The sequence below is a fragment of the Thalassophryne amazonica genome, chromosome 4 (genome assembly GCF_902500255.1).
Source record: "Thalassophryne amazonica chromosome 4, fThaAma1.1, whole genome shotgun sequence".
Taxonomy (NCBI): domain Eukaryota; kingdom Metazoa; phylum Chordata; class Actinopteri; order Batrachoidiformes; family Batrachoididae; genus Thalassophryne; species Thalassophryne amazonica.
The window spans coordinates 97,272,436-97,288,252 of NC_047106.1; the positions used below are offsets into that span (position 1 = coordinate 97,272,436).

Below are 15,817 nucleotides of genomic sequence, written 5' to 3' on the forward strand. Positions count from 1 at the left end.
TACCATAAATACTAGATACTTTAAGACTTTGACTTGAGTAGCATTTCAATCAGTGACTTGAACTTCTACCAAAGTCATTTTTTTAATGGGTATCTGTACTTTTACTTAAGTGTGATTTTCCGGTACTTTATACAACACTGCTCATATTGTTATATTTAATAAAAAATAATAAGTGCAGGCAGGGGGCAATCGCTGCTGCACTGCTGTGCTCAAGTACCGTTGGAAATTACACGACTTTTTTGTTATTTCAAATTCAGCAATTGCTTGTGGCAGGAGCATGGTTTTCATTTTATTTTTGGTAAAAAATTCATTGTATCGACACAAAAGATTAATTCTGGCCTATATACGGTTCCTGAGCCCAGTGAAGCTGACCCCCCACCCAGATAAAAAAAAAATCCAAGCAAACAGGCTGAGTTTTCCCTGTAGTTTCCAATGGTACATGAACACAGCAGCAGCAGGAGTGCTCACAAACCGGCTCCTGCACTGTATGAAAACATTCAGCTGGTCGAATGTAGTCAAACTAAACGCTAATGTTACAAAAACTAAGCAAACGATAAGAAACCGTCAAGAACAACAGCAAAATTAAATACGGATGAATTGAGGTTTTCGGTGGCATTTGTTCAAATTTTTCGCCAGTTTAAAAATCCTGACAAAGTGCCAGCTACAGGAACGAAGCTGCACGAAGGTTAAACAATGCCAACAAAAGTCCAGATTTCTTGTTTCATTTGGGCTTCGCTGCCCTTCATTAAGTTTCTTTAAAAAGAAACAAGGTGATAATGGGCAGTGGTGGGCACAGTTCTGCTAATCCGCTAACCGCTAATTATCGAAGATAATGTTTTCATTATTGGATTAGCTTTTCAGATAACTTTGAAAACCATCATCGGACCAATTATCTTCCGGTAAGTTTTGGTCTGATAATTTTTAGACCACTAACATATTTTTGCAGGCATAATAAACAAAGTTTAACAGTTACAAACATTTATTAAGTCTAAAATCAGTTGAGTACTTATCTGTTAAATGTTTTGTAGTAGATGCACAGTTCTATTCTTTGCAAACAGAGAAGAACTGGTTCCAGAAGAAACTGCTCTATCTTCTGCAGGCAAAGGAGAACTGGTCACAGAAAAAAAAAAAAAAAAAAAAAAAAAACCTCATTTCTTTTGAGCCCATACTGATACGCTGGCAATATCACCCAAGTCATCCAGAGGCATACCGTTTTAACTTATGATTAGAATTTTAACCAAACTAATTTTTGGACAAGTTATTTAAATTAACGTCACGTCTGAAGTTTTATAAAGTGAAAATATCAGATATATGTTTTAGCTTTAAAGTAATGCACTAATTTTGAAGGTTTTACTGTGGACATTCTGTGTCGAGAGGTGCATTATGGGTACCCTCAGCGCATTCATGACAGAAGAAATGTATTTGAGAGGCTCTGATCAGGCTTCACATGAACAACAGCATTAAACTCTTTGTATATTTATTTTGACACCGGTTATATCAGACCGTTATTTAATTACAACTTGACTTTTTATTTGCAAATGTACGGAGTCCGCCTGGGGACATGGTGGTTAATTTTTTTTGGCCCAGATTATTGTGTTCCCTCGCAATACTTTTGCATTCCTACGCAACAGTTTTTGCGTTCCTTCGCAATAAATTAATATCATATTAAAGCTCATGCTTTCACACAGTGAGTGAAATCAGGTGCGGGGGAGACTGAACACATATGTGCACATACACACACAGCAGACAACAGGAAAAAAGAAAAAAATGGAAATGGATCCATGCCTACGCACACTTTGATACATTTGAATATTTCTGTGCTTACAGCAGTTTCTGGGTTTTGGTGTGCGCCAAGTTTCAGTAGGAAATCCACGTCATGAGGCCCCTGGTGCTTCCTGTCTTAATGTCTGGTTCTGAGACTTGGACGGTGGCCAGTGACCTAAGGTAATGACTCTCTTCAGACAACGCAGTCTCACGGCAAGTCGTGATTCAGCAGCACGAAATAGATATTAACCTATTGATTCATGATGTTGTGATGAAAAGCGCCTCATTTTCATCACGACAGCACAAATTCATTCTAATTCATCCTGTGATGGCTGCATGAAATTAAAAGTGAAGCGGGGGGGGGTGGTTATGGTTAGGGTTGGGGGTAGGAGTAGGATTAGTAATAGTGAGTAAAAAAAAAAACCCTGTCACATAAATTTGACTCATTTCGTGACAAGAGGACGGAAAAAAAAAAAAGTGAGAATGGGCTGCTTCAGAAGATCCTTGGATACTGCTGGAATGACTTTGTATTAAACGAATGGTAACTAAGAAAGACTAGGATGAGGATTATGTTTCACTGTGAGGAAGCGTCAGCTCCAACATTTTGGCCATGTGGCCCGTTTCTCTGTGCGTGATCCAGCACGCAGGTGCCTGAGTGTTGAGGACCCTAGTGACTGGAGAAGACCAAGGGAATGCCCACATTTCACCTTGCTGGAGCAGATAGATGGTTATTTTAGAGATGTGGAAATGGACTGGTTTTCTGCTTGGGTGGTTGCCATCGAGGACCATCCAAGGCGGTTCTGTGGTGTCTCGGATGTGGCATAGCGCAGCATGTTCCCAGACTTGACTTGATTTAAATGTACTTTAAGGGATACTGAGTGACTTGAAACATTTCTTATAGTCATCCCTCCAGTTTTATGAAGTCAAGTGGTTGTAAAAATTATGATTTAGTTGTGTTATATTAAATGTTGTTTGCAAGTGCATACAAGTCATTATTTTGTGTTTTATAATTTGTATATTTTATGTAATTTTGATCATGTGAAATGCATAAAGAAACCAGAACTTCTTGATGTTTAAAAATAAACTGGGTATCTTGCCAAAACTTTTGCATACAAATGTGAGCAAACATTTGTGTTTTCATACTTGACTAGATATACTTTATTTTTCTCCATGTAACCGCTGAGCTATACCTCATTACAATCTGACACTTGAAACATCCTGGAGTGAGCCCACTTTCCAGAACAACAAGTTTTCCTAATTAATATGCATAATCATGTCGCATGGTGCTCCACATCTAATCAGACAATCAGCTCCACAGGAGGGCCTGTGGGGTTAGTTTTTAATCACACACAACCTACATAACGGCCTGCATCATGCACCATTAGAGAGCAGGATGAAGTTTTTAATAATATCAGAGTGTTTCAAAAATAAGAATATTAATGTTTGAAAAAAGCTTTAAGATTTAAGATAACCTCACCAACAATGCCCAACAGGAGAAAAATATTAGCAGCACCCAAATACACCATTAGATGGCGATAAAGAGCTGCTGTGGGTGCTGGGAACACTGACTCATCTCTCCTCCAGAGAATGAGCAGATAGCACAGGAGGGAATTATTATTATTATATATTTTATTATTAAATACACCTTAAAGACTGTGCACATTACATTTACATTTGCTACCTTAAAACCAGGACTTGACGTCAACCTGAAGACAAATAAGAAAGATTATGGGAAATGTCATGGTGTCATGACAACAATCTGAAATCAGATGCAGTTTCACTCACTCAAAATTGTAGTGAAGGTTGAGCAGTGAGACTGCACAACTGCTTTTCATTATAGCTCAACTAAAGCCTCATTCTGCTGCTCTGAAATCAGCTGAGGAAGCCTTCTGGGCTGCAGCCATCACTCACCAGCGTTCTTGATCCTCTTGCGTTCTTTCAGCTGGTATGGTTTGTGGTCATGCGACAGAGGAATGGCGTTTCCGTCTTTATCGCAAAGAACTCCCCGCGAGTCTCCCACATTGGCCACCGTCAGCTCCTTATCGGCCAGAAGGGCCACCAGGCATGTTGTACCTGAAACGTGGGAGAGTGGGGAGCCGGAGGGGAGCAGACAGGAAAAAAGAGGTGGAGCAGGAGGGAGATAAAGTGATCACAATGACCCAGACTTTTGGATGCCACACACACACACACACACACACACACACACACACACACACACACACACACACACACACACACACACACGTAGCTGACAGCAAATGCTTTGAAAATGACTTCAGGAACATCTTTCCCAGAGCAGTCTCTGAAATGCTTTTAGTTCTCTCCCCTTCCTTCTTTGTTTAGCTTCCCAGACACACAGACCAAAGTCTGGACTGAGGTCTATTGTGTGAGATCCAAAGTCCTGTTTGTTCATCTGTTCACAAAGAGCAAACACAAAACTGGAGATCGGGAAAAAGAGACGAGAGAAATAGAGGAGAAAGTAGGGGGTCCTAGTGGACCACCCTAAGACTGGGAGCAGTGGATTACTCAAGAAAGGACATGAAGATGACAGCTTTAAGTATAAAAATACCCCAGGAGGCAGTGGAAAGACTAAAACAAAGCTGGTTAAACTACAGGAACCACAAGCTAAGTTTTGAGATGCCCTCTTAAAGTTCCACATGCTGGTGTTATGTTGACTAAGTGTAAATTTGTCTGTCAGGGCTTTTGCTGATATGCAGAAGGGAACAAAACAATCTCCCCCTGTGAAGCGCTGCCTCATCAAATCCACCATGACGGTTCTGTTTCTGCTTAAGTTATGAAGGCACTTTTTTGAAACATGGCAGAACTATCATTTATTAAATCAGGAAGACTCCATGACACTCTGGTGAAGATCCACATCTGGAATGACCAAACAAATGGATGAAGGCCACAGAGGGTTTTTTATTTTAAAGTATTTTATTACTTTTGTCACTCAAGATATTTCAAAAGCCATAAAAAATATTGACACGCCCACATTGGGCTTATAAGCATACGTTTTACCTTTGACTCTGACCTTTAAAATTGTGAAACTACGTTTATTTGATGGGGGCATAATCTGGACCCACAATGAGTTAACCCTCTTGGGTCCAGGAACACACTGGTGCATGACATCTACTTTTCTCATATTTCTAATAATAACTCTGCAACATGTCTGAGACTTTGTTTGACCTCTTCTTGAAGCTACAACTTCTCAGCTGGAGTTTCCATTGTCACTCTCGACAATCTTTCACTCACAGTGGATCCTCGGTGTGTGTCTCTCTCCTGGTGAGAGTCTGCAGCCAGTGCAGTGCCTGTTTTTGTGGGATTCTTGCTAAAACACATCAGTAAATGCTCATAAAATCCAAAAGAACGTTCCCACAGATATGAAAATACTTTATTTATATTTCATCTTACAGATGAAATGAAATCTTACACAACAAAAATGTTGTGGAAAAATACATGGATTTTTTTTTCAGGATCAGAGGAGCAATTAAAAAAAACATTAATGGAGCAAATAGACATTTTTTGTGATATTGATATTAGAGTTTTAATCACTGAAGGACTTTATATATTTAGGAATTATTGAAGACACAAGACATCCTGCTGGAAGTGGTGAGTGATTTTACTTTACAAATATGCTCAGTGGGTGACTCTGCTGCACTGCACTGCATGGCGCATATTTTGTTTTTTGAAATTTATTAAAACATTGATTTAAAATCTCATATATTACTCAACGTTTGTGATCAGGGCCAGCTTCATAAAGCAGTCTAATCTTGTTTAGTCAACTAAACTCACTTGGTCGACTAATCTTCTGACATTAGTAGTTGCACAAAGAGCTTAGTCGGCTATAGTTTCGCATTAGCCGACTAAAGTTTTTAGCCTGCTACAGAGGAGTCTACTCTTATTTTACCCAACAAAACTTGAATGAATGAATGAAAACTGTTTATTTTGAACATTTGATACAACAACAATTACAAGATAGATCAGTGAAGACAACAACAAAAAAGTTCATACTGTGTACCCAACATGTCCGAAAAGGGGTAGGGTGAAGCAACAGCTTATTTTTCCCTACCCCTTCTTCCCCACAACCAGTAATACCCTTTGCCACATATACACATAGATTCCTACACACCTAAACCGATATCAATATATCAATATATCAATATATATATATATATATATATATATATATATATATATATATATATATATATATATATATATATATATATATACACAAACATAAATATACACCTACACATACCTACTTACATACAAAATACTACAACCCCTAGCAAAAATTATGGAATCACCGGCCTCGGAGGATGTTCATTCAGTTGTTTAATTTTGTGGAAAAAAAGCAGATCACAGACATGACACAAAACTAAAGTCATTTCAAATGGCAACTTTCTGGCTTTAAGAAACACTATAAGAAATCAAGAAAAAAAGATTGTGACAGTCAGTAACGGTTACTTTTTTAGACCAAGCAGAGGAAAAAAATATGGAATCACTCAATTCTGAGGAATAAATTATGGAATCACCTGTAAATTTCCATCCCCCAAACTAAAACCTGCATCAAATCAGATCTGCTCGTTGACATTGACCCTATGCCATGACATTGATCCTATGTGTCTTTTTGCAAGGAACGTTTTCACAGTTTTTGCTCTATGGCAAGATGCATTATCATCTTGAAAAATGATTTCATCATCCCCAAACATCCTTTCAATTGTCCAAAATATCAACTTAAACTTGTGCATTTATTGATGATGTAATGACAGCCATCTCCCCAGTGCCTTTACCTGACATGCAGCCCCATATCATCAATGACTGTGGAAATTTACATGTTCTCTTCAGGCAATCATCTTTATAAATCTCATTGGAACGGCACCAAACAAAAGTTCCAGCATCATCACCTTGCCCAATGCAGATTTGAGATTCATCACTGAATATCACTTTCATCCAGTCATCCACAGTCCACGATTGCTTTTCCTTAGCCCATTGTAACCTTGTTTATTCTGTTTAGGTGTTAATGATGGCTTTCGTTTAGCTTTTCTGTATGTAAATCCCATTTCCTTTAGGCGGTTTCTTACAGTTCAGTCATAGACGTTGACTCCAGTTTCCTCTCATTCGTTCCTCATGTTGTGTGGGCCGCCAGAAGAGGAGGTACTGCTGGCCCACCACCAGAGGGCGCCCTGCCTGAAGTGCGGGCTTCAGGCACAAGAGGGCGCAGTCGCCTCACAGGAGCAGCCAGGGTGACAGCTGTCACCACCTGCAACAGCTGTTACCCATCATCTGATCAGCAGGGGAATATCAGCAGGACGACGCCTCCACCTCTTTGCCGAGATATCGTTCTACCTGGAAGGTAACGTGCTCAGCTGACTGGTTAACAGTGATCTTTTGTGACTTTTGTGAGTTGTTTAGCTGACTCCTTTTCCAACGAGTGGTGGAGGTAGTGTTCCTGCCGTGCGGATTCCTGGGTGCAGACGCACCCACATTTAATTGTTCTTTTGTTCCTCGCCAGCAGTACCAGGTCCGACACACGAAGGCAGTGGCCACCTGGGAGTTCGGGACTTGGCGGCTCCAGTATTCCCGGGGTCTGGTGGCGGAGGAAATCGTGTGGTTCCGGTTCTGCTTTGGACAGACGTCTCCTATCTTCGAGCCTGCCCACACGACACCTTTTGTGATTTGGCTTTTGTCTATTGTTGTAATCTGATTGTATTTGTTGTGCCCATTCACAACAGTAAAGTGTTGTTATTTGACCTCATCCATTGTCTGTTCATTTGCGCCCCCTGTTGTGGGTCCGTGTACCTACACTTTCCCAACAGGATATCTCGGCCAACGTCATGGACCCCGAGGGGCATCGACCGGCCGTTGAACGGCCAATGGAAGAGCAGGGCGCACAGACGTCTGCAGGAGGAATGATCGGTGAGTTGCAGCGAATCCTCACCGCTTTTACGGCTCGGCTGGATCTGATGACCGAGCAGAACGTCCTCCTTAACCGCAGGGTGGAGGCTCTCGCCGCGCAGGTGGAAGCGCGCCCTCAGGGCGCTGCTGCGGCTCCCCCTCCTGTCGATCCTGTGCGCAATAGTGACATTCCACAGGTCGTTCAACGACCCCTCCCACCTTCCCCTGAAGCATACATAAGCCCTCCAGAACCGTACGGGGGTTGTGTGGAGACATGCGCGGACTTTCTTATGCAGTGTTCGCTCGTCTTCGCACAACGTCCCGTCATGTACGCGACTGATGCTAGTAAGATAGCTTATGTGATTAATCTGCTTCGCGGCAAGGCACGCGCTTGGGCTACAGCGCTCTGGGAGCAAAATTCACGGCTCCTTCTGACATATGATGGGTTGGTGAGGGAGTTCAGAACAGTGTTCGATCACCCAAATAGAGGAGAGACCACTTCAGCCGTGCTGCTGTCAATGAGACAGGGGCGCCGGAGCGCAGCTGCTTATGCAGTCGACTTCCGCATCGCGGCTGCGAGGTCTGGCTGGAATAGCACTGCCCTCCGCGCCGCCTTCGTAAACGGACTATCGTTGGTCCTGAAGGAGCACCTGGTGGCTAAGGACGAACCGCGGGATTTGGACGGGCTTATTGATCTCGTTATACGATTAGACAATCGGTTAGAGGAACGCCGTCGGGAGCGAGGCGAAGGACGTGACCGGATACGCGCCGCCCCTCTCCCTTCCGGGTTCGAAAAGGGGCCGCCCTCCCCACGCTCCACAGCTGCAGCGCTTTGTGGGGCAACAGCTCCCCCTGTTGACGTTGTTAGGGAGACGCACAGGGCCAAAATGGGGAGGCTGATCCGTGGAGAGTGTTTTCTCTGCAGCTCAACAGAGCACACACAGAGAGACTGCCCCAAACAGCCAAGACGTCAACACTCGCCCTTAGAGACTGGGCTAAGGGGGGGTCAAGACATTCAAGTGAGACACACACAAATTGCCACACGAATTGTCGTGTGTTATCTGTGCTGCTCCACAGCCTGTCCAGTGGATTTCTATTTTATTTTTTACCACTGTTGTCGTGTGTTACCTGTGCTGCTCCACAGCCTGTCCAGTGGATTTTTATTTTATTTTTTTTAGCACTGTTGTCGTGCGTTACCTGTGCTGCTCCACAGCCTGTCCAGTGGATTTTTTATTTTTTAGCACTGTTGTCGTGCGTTACCTGTGCTGCTCCACAGCCTGTCCAGTGGATTTTTATTTTATTTTTTAGCACTGTTGTCGTGCGTTACCTGTGCTGCTCCACAGCCTGTCTAGTGGTTTTTGTTTTGTTTTGGCACCGTTGTCGTGCGTTTTCTGTGCTGCTCCACAGCCTGTCCAGTGGATTTTGATTTTTATTTTATTTTTTTTAGCACTGTTGTCGTGCGTTACCTGTGCTGCTCCACAGCCTGTCTAGTGGATTTTTATTTTGTTTTAGCACTGTTGTGCGTTGCCTGTGCTGCTCCACAGCCTGTCTAGTGGATTTTTATTTTATTTTAGCACTGTTGTCGTGCGTTACCTGTGCTGCTCCACAGCCTGTCTAGTGGATTTTTATTTTATTTTAGCACTGTTGTCGTGCGTTACCTGTGCTGCTCCACAGCCTGTCTAGTGTCGGATTCCCTGTTTGGGAATCCGCTAGCTTAGCGTAGCTACTAGCTCTTAGCCGTTTTAGCATGGCGGCTTCTCCTGTCTCTCCCGTACTTTTCTGCTCTGGGTGTGAAATGTTTAGTTATTCCTCGGCCTCTTTTAGCAGTAACGGTACTTGTAATAAGTGCAGCTTATTCGTAGCTTTGGAGGCCAGGCTGGGCGAATTGGAGGCTCGGCTCCGCACCGTGGAAAATTCTACAGCTAGCCAGGCCCCTGTAGTCGGTGCGGACCAAGGTAGCTTAGCCGCCGTTAGTTCCCCCCTGGCAGACCCCGTGCAGTCGGGAAGGCAGGCTGACTGGGTGACTGTGAGGAGGAAGCGTAGCCCTAAACAGAAGCCCCGTGTACACCGTCAACCCGTTCACATCTCTAACCGTTTTTCCCCACTCGACGACACACTCGCCGAGGATCAAACTCTGGTTATTGGCGACTCTGTTTTGAGAAATGTGAAGTTAGCGACACCAGCAACCATAGTCAATTGTCTTCCGGGGGCCAGAGCAGGCGACATCGAAGGACATTTGAAATTGCTGGCTAAGGCTAAGCGTAAATTTGGTAAGATTGTAATTCACGTCGGCAGTAATGACACTCGGTTACGCCAATCGGAGGTCACTAAAATTAACATTGAATCGGTGTGTAACTTTGCAAAAACAATGTCGGACTCTGTTGTTTTCTCTGGGCCCCTCCCCAATCAGACCGGGAGTGACATGTTTAGCCGCATGTTCTCCTTGAATTGCTGGCTGTCTGAGTGGTGTCCAAAAAATGAGGTGGGCTTCATTGATAATTGGCAAAGCTTCTGGGGAAAACCTGGTCTTGTTAGGAGAGACGGCATCCATCCCACTTTAGAGGGAGCAGCTCTCATTTCTAGAAATCTGGCCAATTTTTTGGGATCCTCCAAACTGTGACTGTCTAGCGTTGGGACCAGGAGGCAGAGCTGTGGTCTTATACACCTCTCTGCAGCTTCTCTCCCCCTACCATCCCCTTATTACCCCATCCCCGTAGAGACGGTGCCTGCTCCCAGACCACCAATAACTAGCAAAAATCTATTTAAGCATAAAAATTCAAAAAGAAAAAATAATATAGCACCTTCAATTGCACCACAGACTAAAACAGTTAAATGTGGTCTATTAAACATTAGGTCTCTTTCTTCTAAGTCCCTGTTGGTAAATGATATAATAATTGATCAACGTATTGATTTATTCTGCCTAACAGAAACTTGGTTACAGCAGGATGAATATGTTAGTTTAAATGAGTCAACACCCCCGAGTCACACTAACTGTCAGAATGCTCGTAGCACGGGCCGGGGCGGAGGATTAGCAGCAATCTTCCATTCCAGCTTATTAATTAATCAAAAACCTAGACAGAGCTTTAATTCATTTGAAAGCTTGTCTCTTAGTCTTGTCCATCCAAATTGGAAGTCCAAAAAACCAGTTTTATTTGTTATTATCTATCGTCCACCTGGTCGTTACTGTGAGTTTCTCTGTGAATTTTCAGACCTTTTGTCTGACTTAGTGCTTAGCTCAGATAAGATAATTATAGTGGGCGATTTTAACATCCACACAGATGCTGAGAATGACAGCCTCAACACTGCATTTAATCTATTATTAGACTCTATCGGCTTTGCTCAAAAAGTAAATGAGTCCACCCACCACTTTAATCATATTTTAGATCTTGTTCTGAATTATGGTATGGAAATAGAAGACTTAACAGTATTCTCTGAAAACTCCCTTTTGTCTGATCATTTTTTAATAACATTTACATTTACCCTGATGGACTACCCTGCAGTGGGGAATAAGTTTCATTACACTAGAAGTCTTTCAGAAAGCGCTGTAACTAGGTTTAAGGATATGATTCCTTCTTTATGTTCTCTAATGTCATATACCAACACAGAGCAGAGTAGCTACCTAAACTCTGTAAGGGAGTTAGAGTATCTTGTCAATAGTTTTACATCCTCATTGAAGACAACTTTGGATGCTGTAGCTCCTCTGAAAAAGAGAGCTTTAAATCAGAAGTGTCTGACTCCGTGGTATAACTCACAAACTCGTAGTTTAAAGCAGATAACCCGTAAGTTGGAGAGGAAATGGCGTCTCACTAATTTAGAAGATCTTCACTTAGCCTGGAAAAAGAGTTTGTTGCTCTATAAGAAAGCCCTTCGTGAAGCTAGGACATCTTTCTACTCATCACTAATTGAAGAAAATAAGAACAACCCCAGGTTTCTTTTCAGCACTGTAGCCAGGCTGACAAAGAGTCAGAGCTCTATTGAGCTGAGTATTCCATTAACTTTAACTAGTAATGACTTCATGACTTTCTTTGCTAACAAAATTTTGACTATTAGAGAAAAAATTACTCATAACCATCCCAAAGATGTATCGTTATCTTTGGCTGCTTTCAGTGATGCCGGTATTTGGTTAGACTCTTTCTCTCCGATTGTTCTGTCTGAGTTATTTTCATTAGTTACTTCATCCAAACCATCAACATGCTTATTAGACCCCATTCCTGCCAGGCTGCTCAAGGAAGTCCTACCATTATTTAATGCTTCAATCTTAAATATGATCAATCTATCTTTGTTAGTTGGTTATGTACCACAGGCCTTTAAGGTGGCAGTAATTAAACCATTACTTAAAAAGCCATCACTTGACCCAGCTATCTTAGCTAATTATAGGCCAATCTCCAACCTTCCTTTTCTCTCAAAGATTCTTGAGAGGGTAGTTGTAAAACAGCTAACTGATCACCTGCAGAGGAATGGTCTATTTGAAGAGTTTCAGTCAGGTTTTAGAATTCATCATAGTACAGAAACAGCATTAGTGAAGGTTACAAATGATCTTCTTATGGCTTCGGACAGTGGACTTATCTCTGTGCTTGTTCTGTTGGACCTCAGTGCTGCTTTTGACACTGTTGACCATAAAATTTTATTACAGAGATTAGAGCATGTCATAGGTATTAAAGGCACTGCGCTGCGGTGGTTTGAATCATATTTGTCTAATAGATTACAGTTTGTTCATGTAAATGGGGAATCTTCTTCACAGACTAAAGTTAATTATGGAGTTCCACAAGGTTCTGTGCTAGGACCAATTTTATTCACTTTATACATGCTTCCCTTGGGCAGTATTATTAGACGGTATTGCTTAAATTTTCATTGTTACGCAGATGATACCCAGCTTTATCTATCCATGAAGCCAGAGGATACACACCAATTAGCTAAACTGCAGGATTGTCTTACAGACATAAAGACATGGATGACCTCTAATTTCCTGCTTTTAAACTCAGATAAAACTGAAGTTATTGTACTTGGCCCCACAAATCTTAGAAGCATGGTGTCTAACCAGATAGTTACTCTGGATGGCATTTCCCTGATCTCTGGTAATACTGTGAGAAATCTTGGAGTTATTTTTGATCAGGATATGTCATTCAAAGCGCATATTAAACAAATATGTAGGACTGCCTTTTTGCATTTACGCAATATCTCTAAAATCAGAAAGGTCTTGTCTCAGAGTGATGCTGAAAAACTAATTCATGCATTTATTTCCTCTAGGCTGGACTATTGTAATTCATTATTATCAGGTTGTCCTAAAAGTTCCCTAAAAAGCCTTCAGTTGGTTCAGAATGCTGCAGCTAGAGTACTGACGGGGACTAGCAGGAGAGAGCATATCTCACCCGTGTTGGCCTCTCTTCATTGGCTTCCTGTTAATGCTAGAATAGAATTTAAAATTCTTCTTCTTACTTATAAGGTTTTGAATAATCAGGTCCCATCTTATCTTAGGGACCTCATAGTACCATATTACCCCATTAGAGCGCTTCGCTCTCAGACTGCGGGCTTACTTGTAGTTCCTAGGGTTTGTAAGAGTAGAATGGGAGGCAGAGCCTTCAGCTTTCAGGCTCCTCTCCTGTGGAACCAGCTCCCAATTCAGATCAGGGAGACAGATACCCTCTCTACTTTTAAGATTGGGCTTAAAACTTTCCTTTTCGCTAAGGCTTATAGTTAGGGCTGGATCGGGTGACCCTGGACCATCCCTTGGTTATGTTGCTTTAGACGTAGACTGTGGGGGGGTTCCCATGATGCACTGTTTCTTTCTCTTTTTGCTCCGTATGCATCACTCTGCATTTAATCATTAGTGATCGATCTCTTTTTCCTGGTTCTTTCCCTCAGCCCCAACCAGTCTCAGCAGAAGACTGCCCCTCCCTGAGCCTGGTTCTGCTGGAGGTGTCTTCCTGTTAAAAGGGAGTTTTTCCTTCCCACTGTGGCCAAGTGCTTGCTCATAGGGGGTCGTTTTGACCGTTGGGGTTTTTCATAATTATTGTATGGCCTTGCCTTGCAATGTGGAGCGCCTTGGGGCAACTGTTTGTTGTGATTTGGCGCTATATAAGAAAAAAGTTGATTGATTGATTGATTGACTCCCAGTCACAATCCTGAGCGGGGATTTAACCCTTCAAGCCCGAGCACTGGTGGACACGGGGTCAGAAGGGAATCTGCTAGACAGCGGATGGGCAAAGGAGGTAGGGCTCCCTCTGGTGGCGCTTCCTTCGCCATTGCAGGTGCGTGCACTAGATGGCACCCTCCTCCCTTTACTCACACACAAGACACAACCAGTAACTCTGGTGGTGTCTGGAAACCACCGGGAGGAGATTGAGTTTTTTGTAACTCCTTCTACCTCCCACGTGATTTTGGGCATCCCATGGATGTTAAAGCACAATCCCCGGATCGATTGGCCGTCTGGGGTGGTGGTTCAGTGGAGCGAAACCTGCCATCGGGTGTGTTTAGGATCCTCGGTTCCTCCCGGTTCCCAGGCTAAGGAGGAGGTCAAAGTCCCTCCCAATCTGACGGCAGTGCCGGTTGAGTACCACGATCTTGCTGACGTCTTCAGCAAGGATCTGGCACTCACCCTTCCCCCGCACCGTCCGTACGATTGTGCCATTGATTTGGTTCCAGGCGCTGAGTTCCCGTCCAGCAGGCTGTACAACCTCTCACGACCTGAGCGCGAATCAATGGAGACCTACATCCGGGACTCATTAGCTGCCGGGCTGATCCGGAACTCCACCTCCCCGATGGGGGCAGGTTTCTTTTTTGTGGGCAAGAAAGATGGCGGACTTCGTCCATGTATTGATTACAGGGGGCTGAATGAGATTACGGTTCGCAACCGATACCCGTTGCCATTATTAGATTCCGTGTTCACCCCCCTGCATGGAGCCAAAATCTTTACTAAGCTGGATCTTAGAAATGCGTATCACCTGGTTCGGATCCGGAAGGGAGATGAATGGAAGACGGCATTCAACACCCCATTAGGTCACTTTGAGTACCTGGTCATGCCGTTCGGCCTCACAAACGCCCCCGCGACGTTCCAAGCATTAGTTAATGATGTCTTGCGGGATTTCCTGCACCGATTCGTCTTCGTATATCTAGACGATATACTCATCTTTTCTCCGGATCCTGAGACTCATGTCCGGCATGTACGTCAGGTCCTGCAGCGGTTGTTGGAGAACCGGCTGTTTGTGAAGGGCGAGAAGTGTGAGTTTCACCGCACATCTTTGTCCTTCCTGGGGTTTATCATCTCCCCCAACTCCGTCGCTCCTGATCCGGCCAAGGTTGCGGCGGTGAGAGACTGGCCCCAACCCACTAGCCGTAGGAAGCTGCAACAGTTCCTCGGCTTTGCAAATTTCTACAGGAGGTTCATTAAGGGCTACAGTCAGGTAGTTAGCCCCTTGACAGCCCTGACCTCACCAAAAGTCCCCTTCACCTGGTCGGATCGTTGCGATGCCGCGTTCAAGGAGTTGAAACGGCGCTTCTCGTCTGCACCCGTTCTGGTGCAGCCCGATCCTAGTCGCCAGTTTGTGGTTGAAGTGGACGCCTCGGACTCAGGGATAGGAGCTGTGCTTTCCCAGAGCGGGAAGACCGATAAGGTCCTCCACCCGTGTGCCTATTTTTCCCGCAGGTTGACCCCGGCCGAACGGAACTATGACGTCGGCAATCGAGAACTCCTTGCGGTGAAAGAGGCTCTTGAAGAGTGGAGACATCTGTTGGAGGGAACGTCCGTGCCATTCACGGTTTTCACTGACCACCGGAACCTGGAGTATATCAGGACCGCCAAGCGGCTGAACCCCAGGCAAGCCCGCTGGTCACTGTTCTTCGGCCGTTTTGACTTCCGGATCACCTACCGTCCCGGGACCAAAAACCAGAGATCGGATGCCTTGTCCCGGGTACATGAAGATGAAGTCAAAGCGGAGTTGTCGGATCCACCGGAACCCATCATCCCGGAGTCCACTATCGTGGCCACCCTCACCTGGGACGTAGAGAGAACCGTCCGGGAGGCCCTGGCACGAAGCCCGGACCCCGGAACTGGGCCGAAGAACAAACTTTACGTCCCACCAGAAGCTAGGGCTGCAGTCCTGGACTTCTGTCACGGCTCCAAGCTCTCCTGTCATCCAGGGGTGCGAAGAACCGT

General features: G+C 44.1%; 1 protein-coding gene across 1 annotated transcript in view; it reads right to left on the minus strand.

The window, feature by feature from the left end:
* Positions 1-15,817, minus strand: part of ppm1lb (protein phosphatase, Mg2+/Mn2+ dependent, 1Lb) — a 252,099-nt gene that overhangs the window by 15,375 nt on the left and 220,907 nt on the right. The window contains exon 3 of the mRNA XM_034168299.1: positions 3,676-3,837. Coding sequence (XP_034024190.1) covers positions 3,676-3,837 — 162 coding nt within the window. The remainder of the gene's footprint in view (positions 1-3,675; positions 3,838-15,817) is intronic.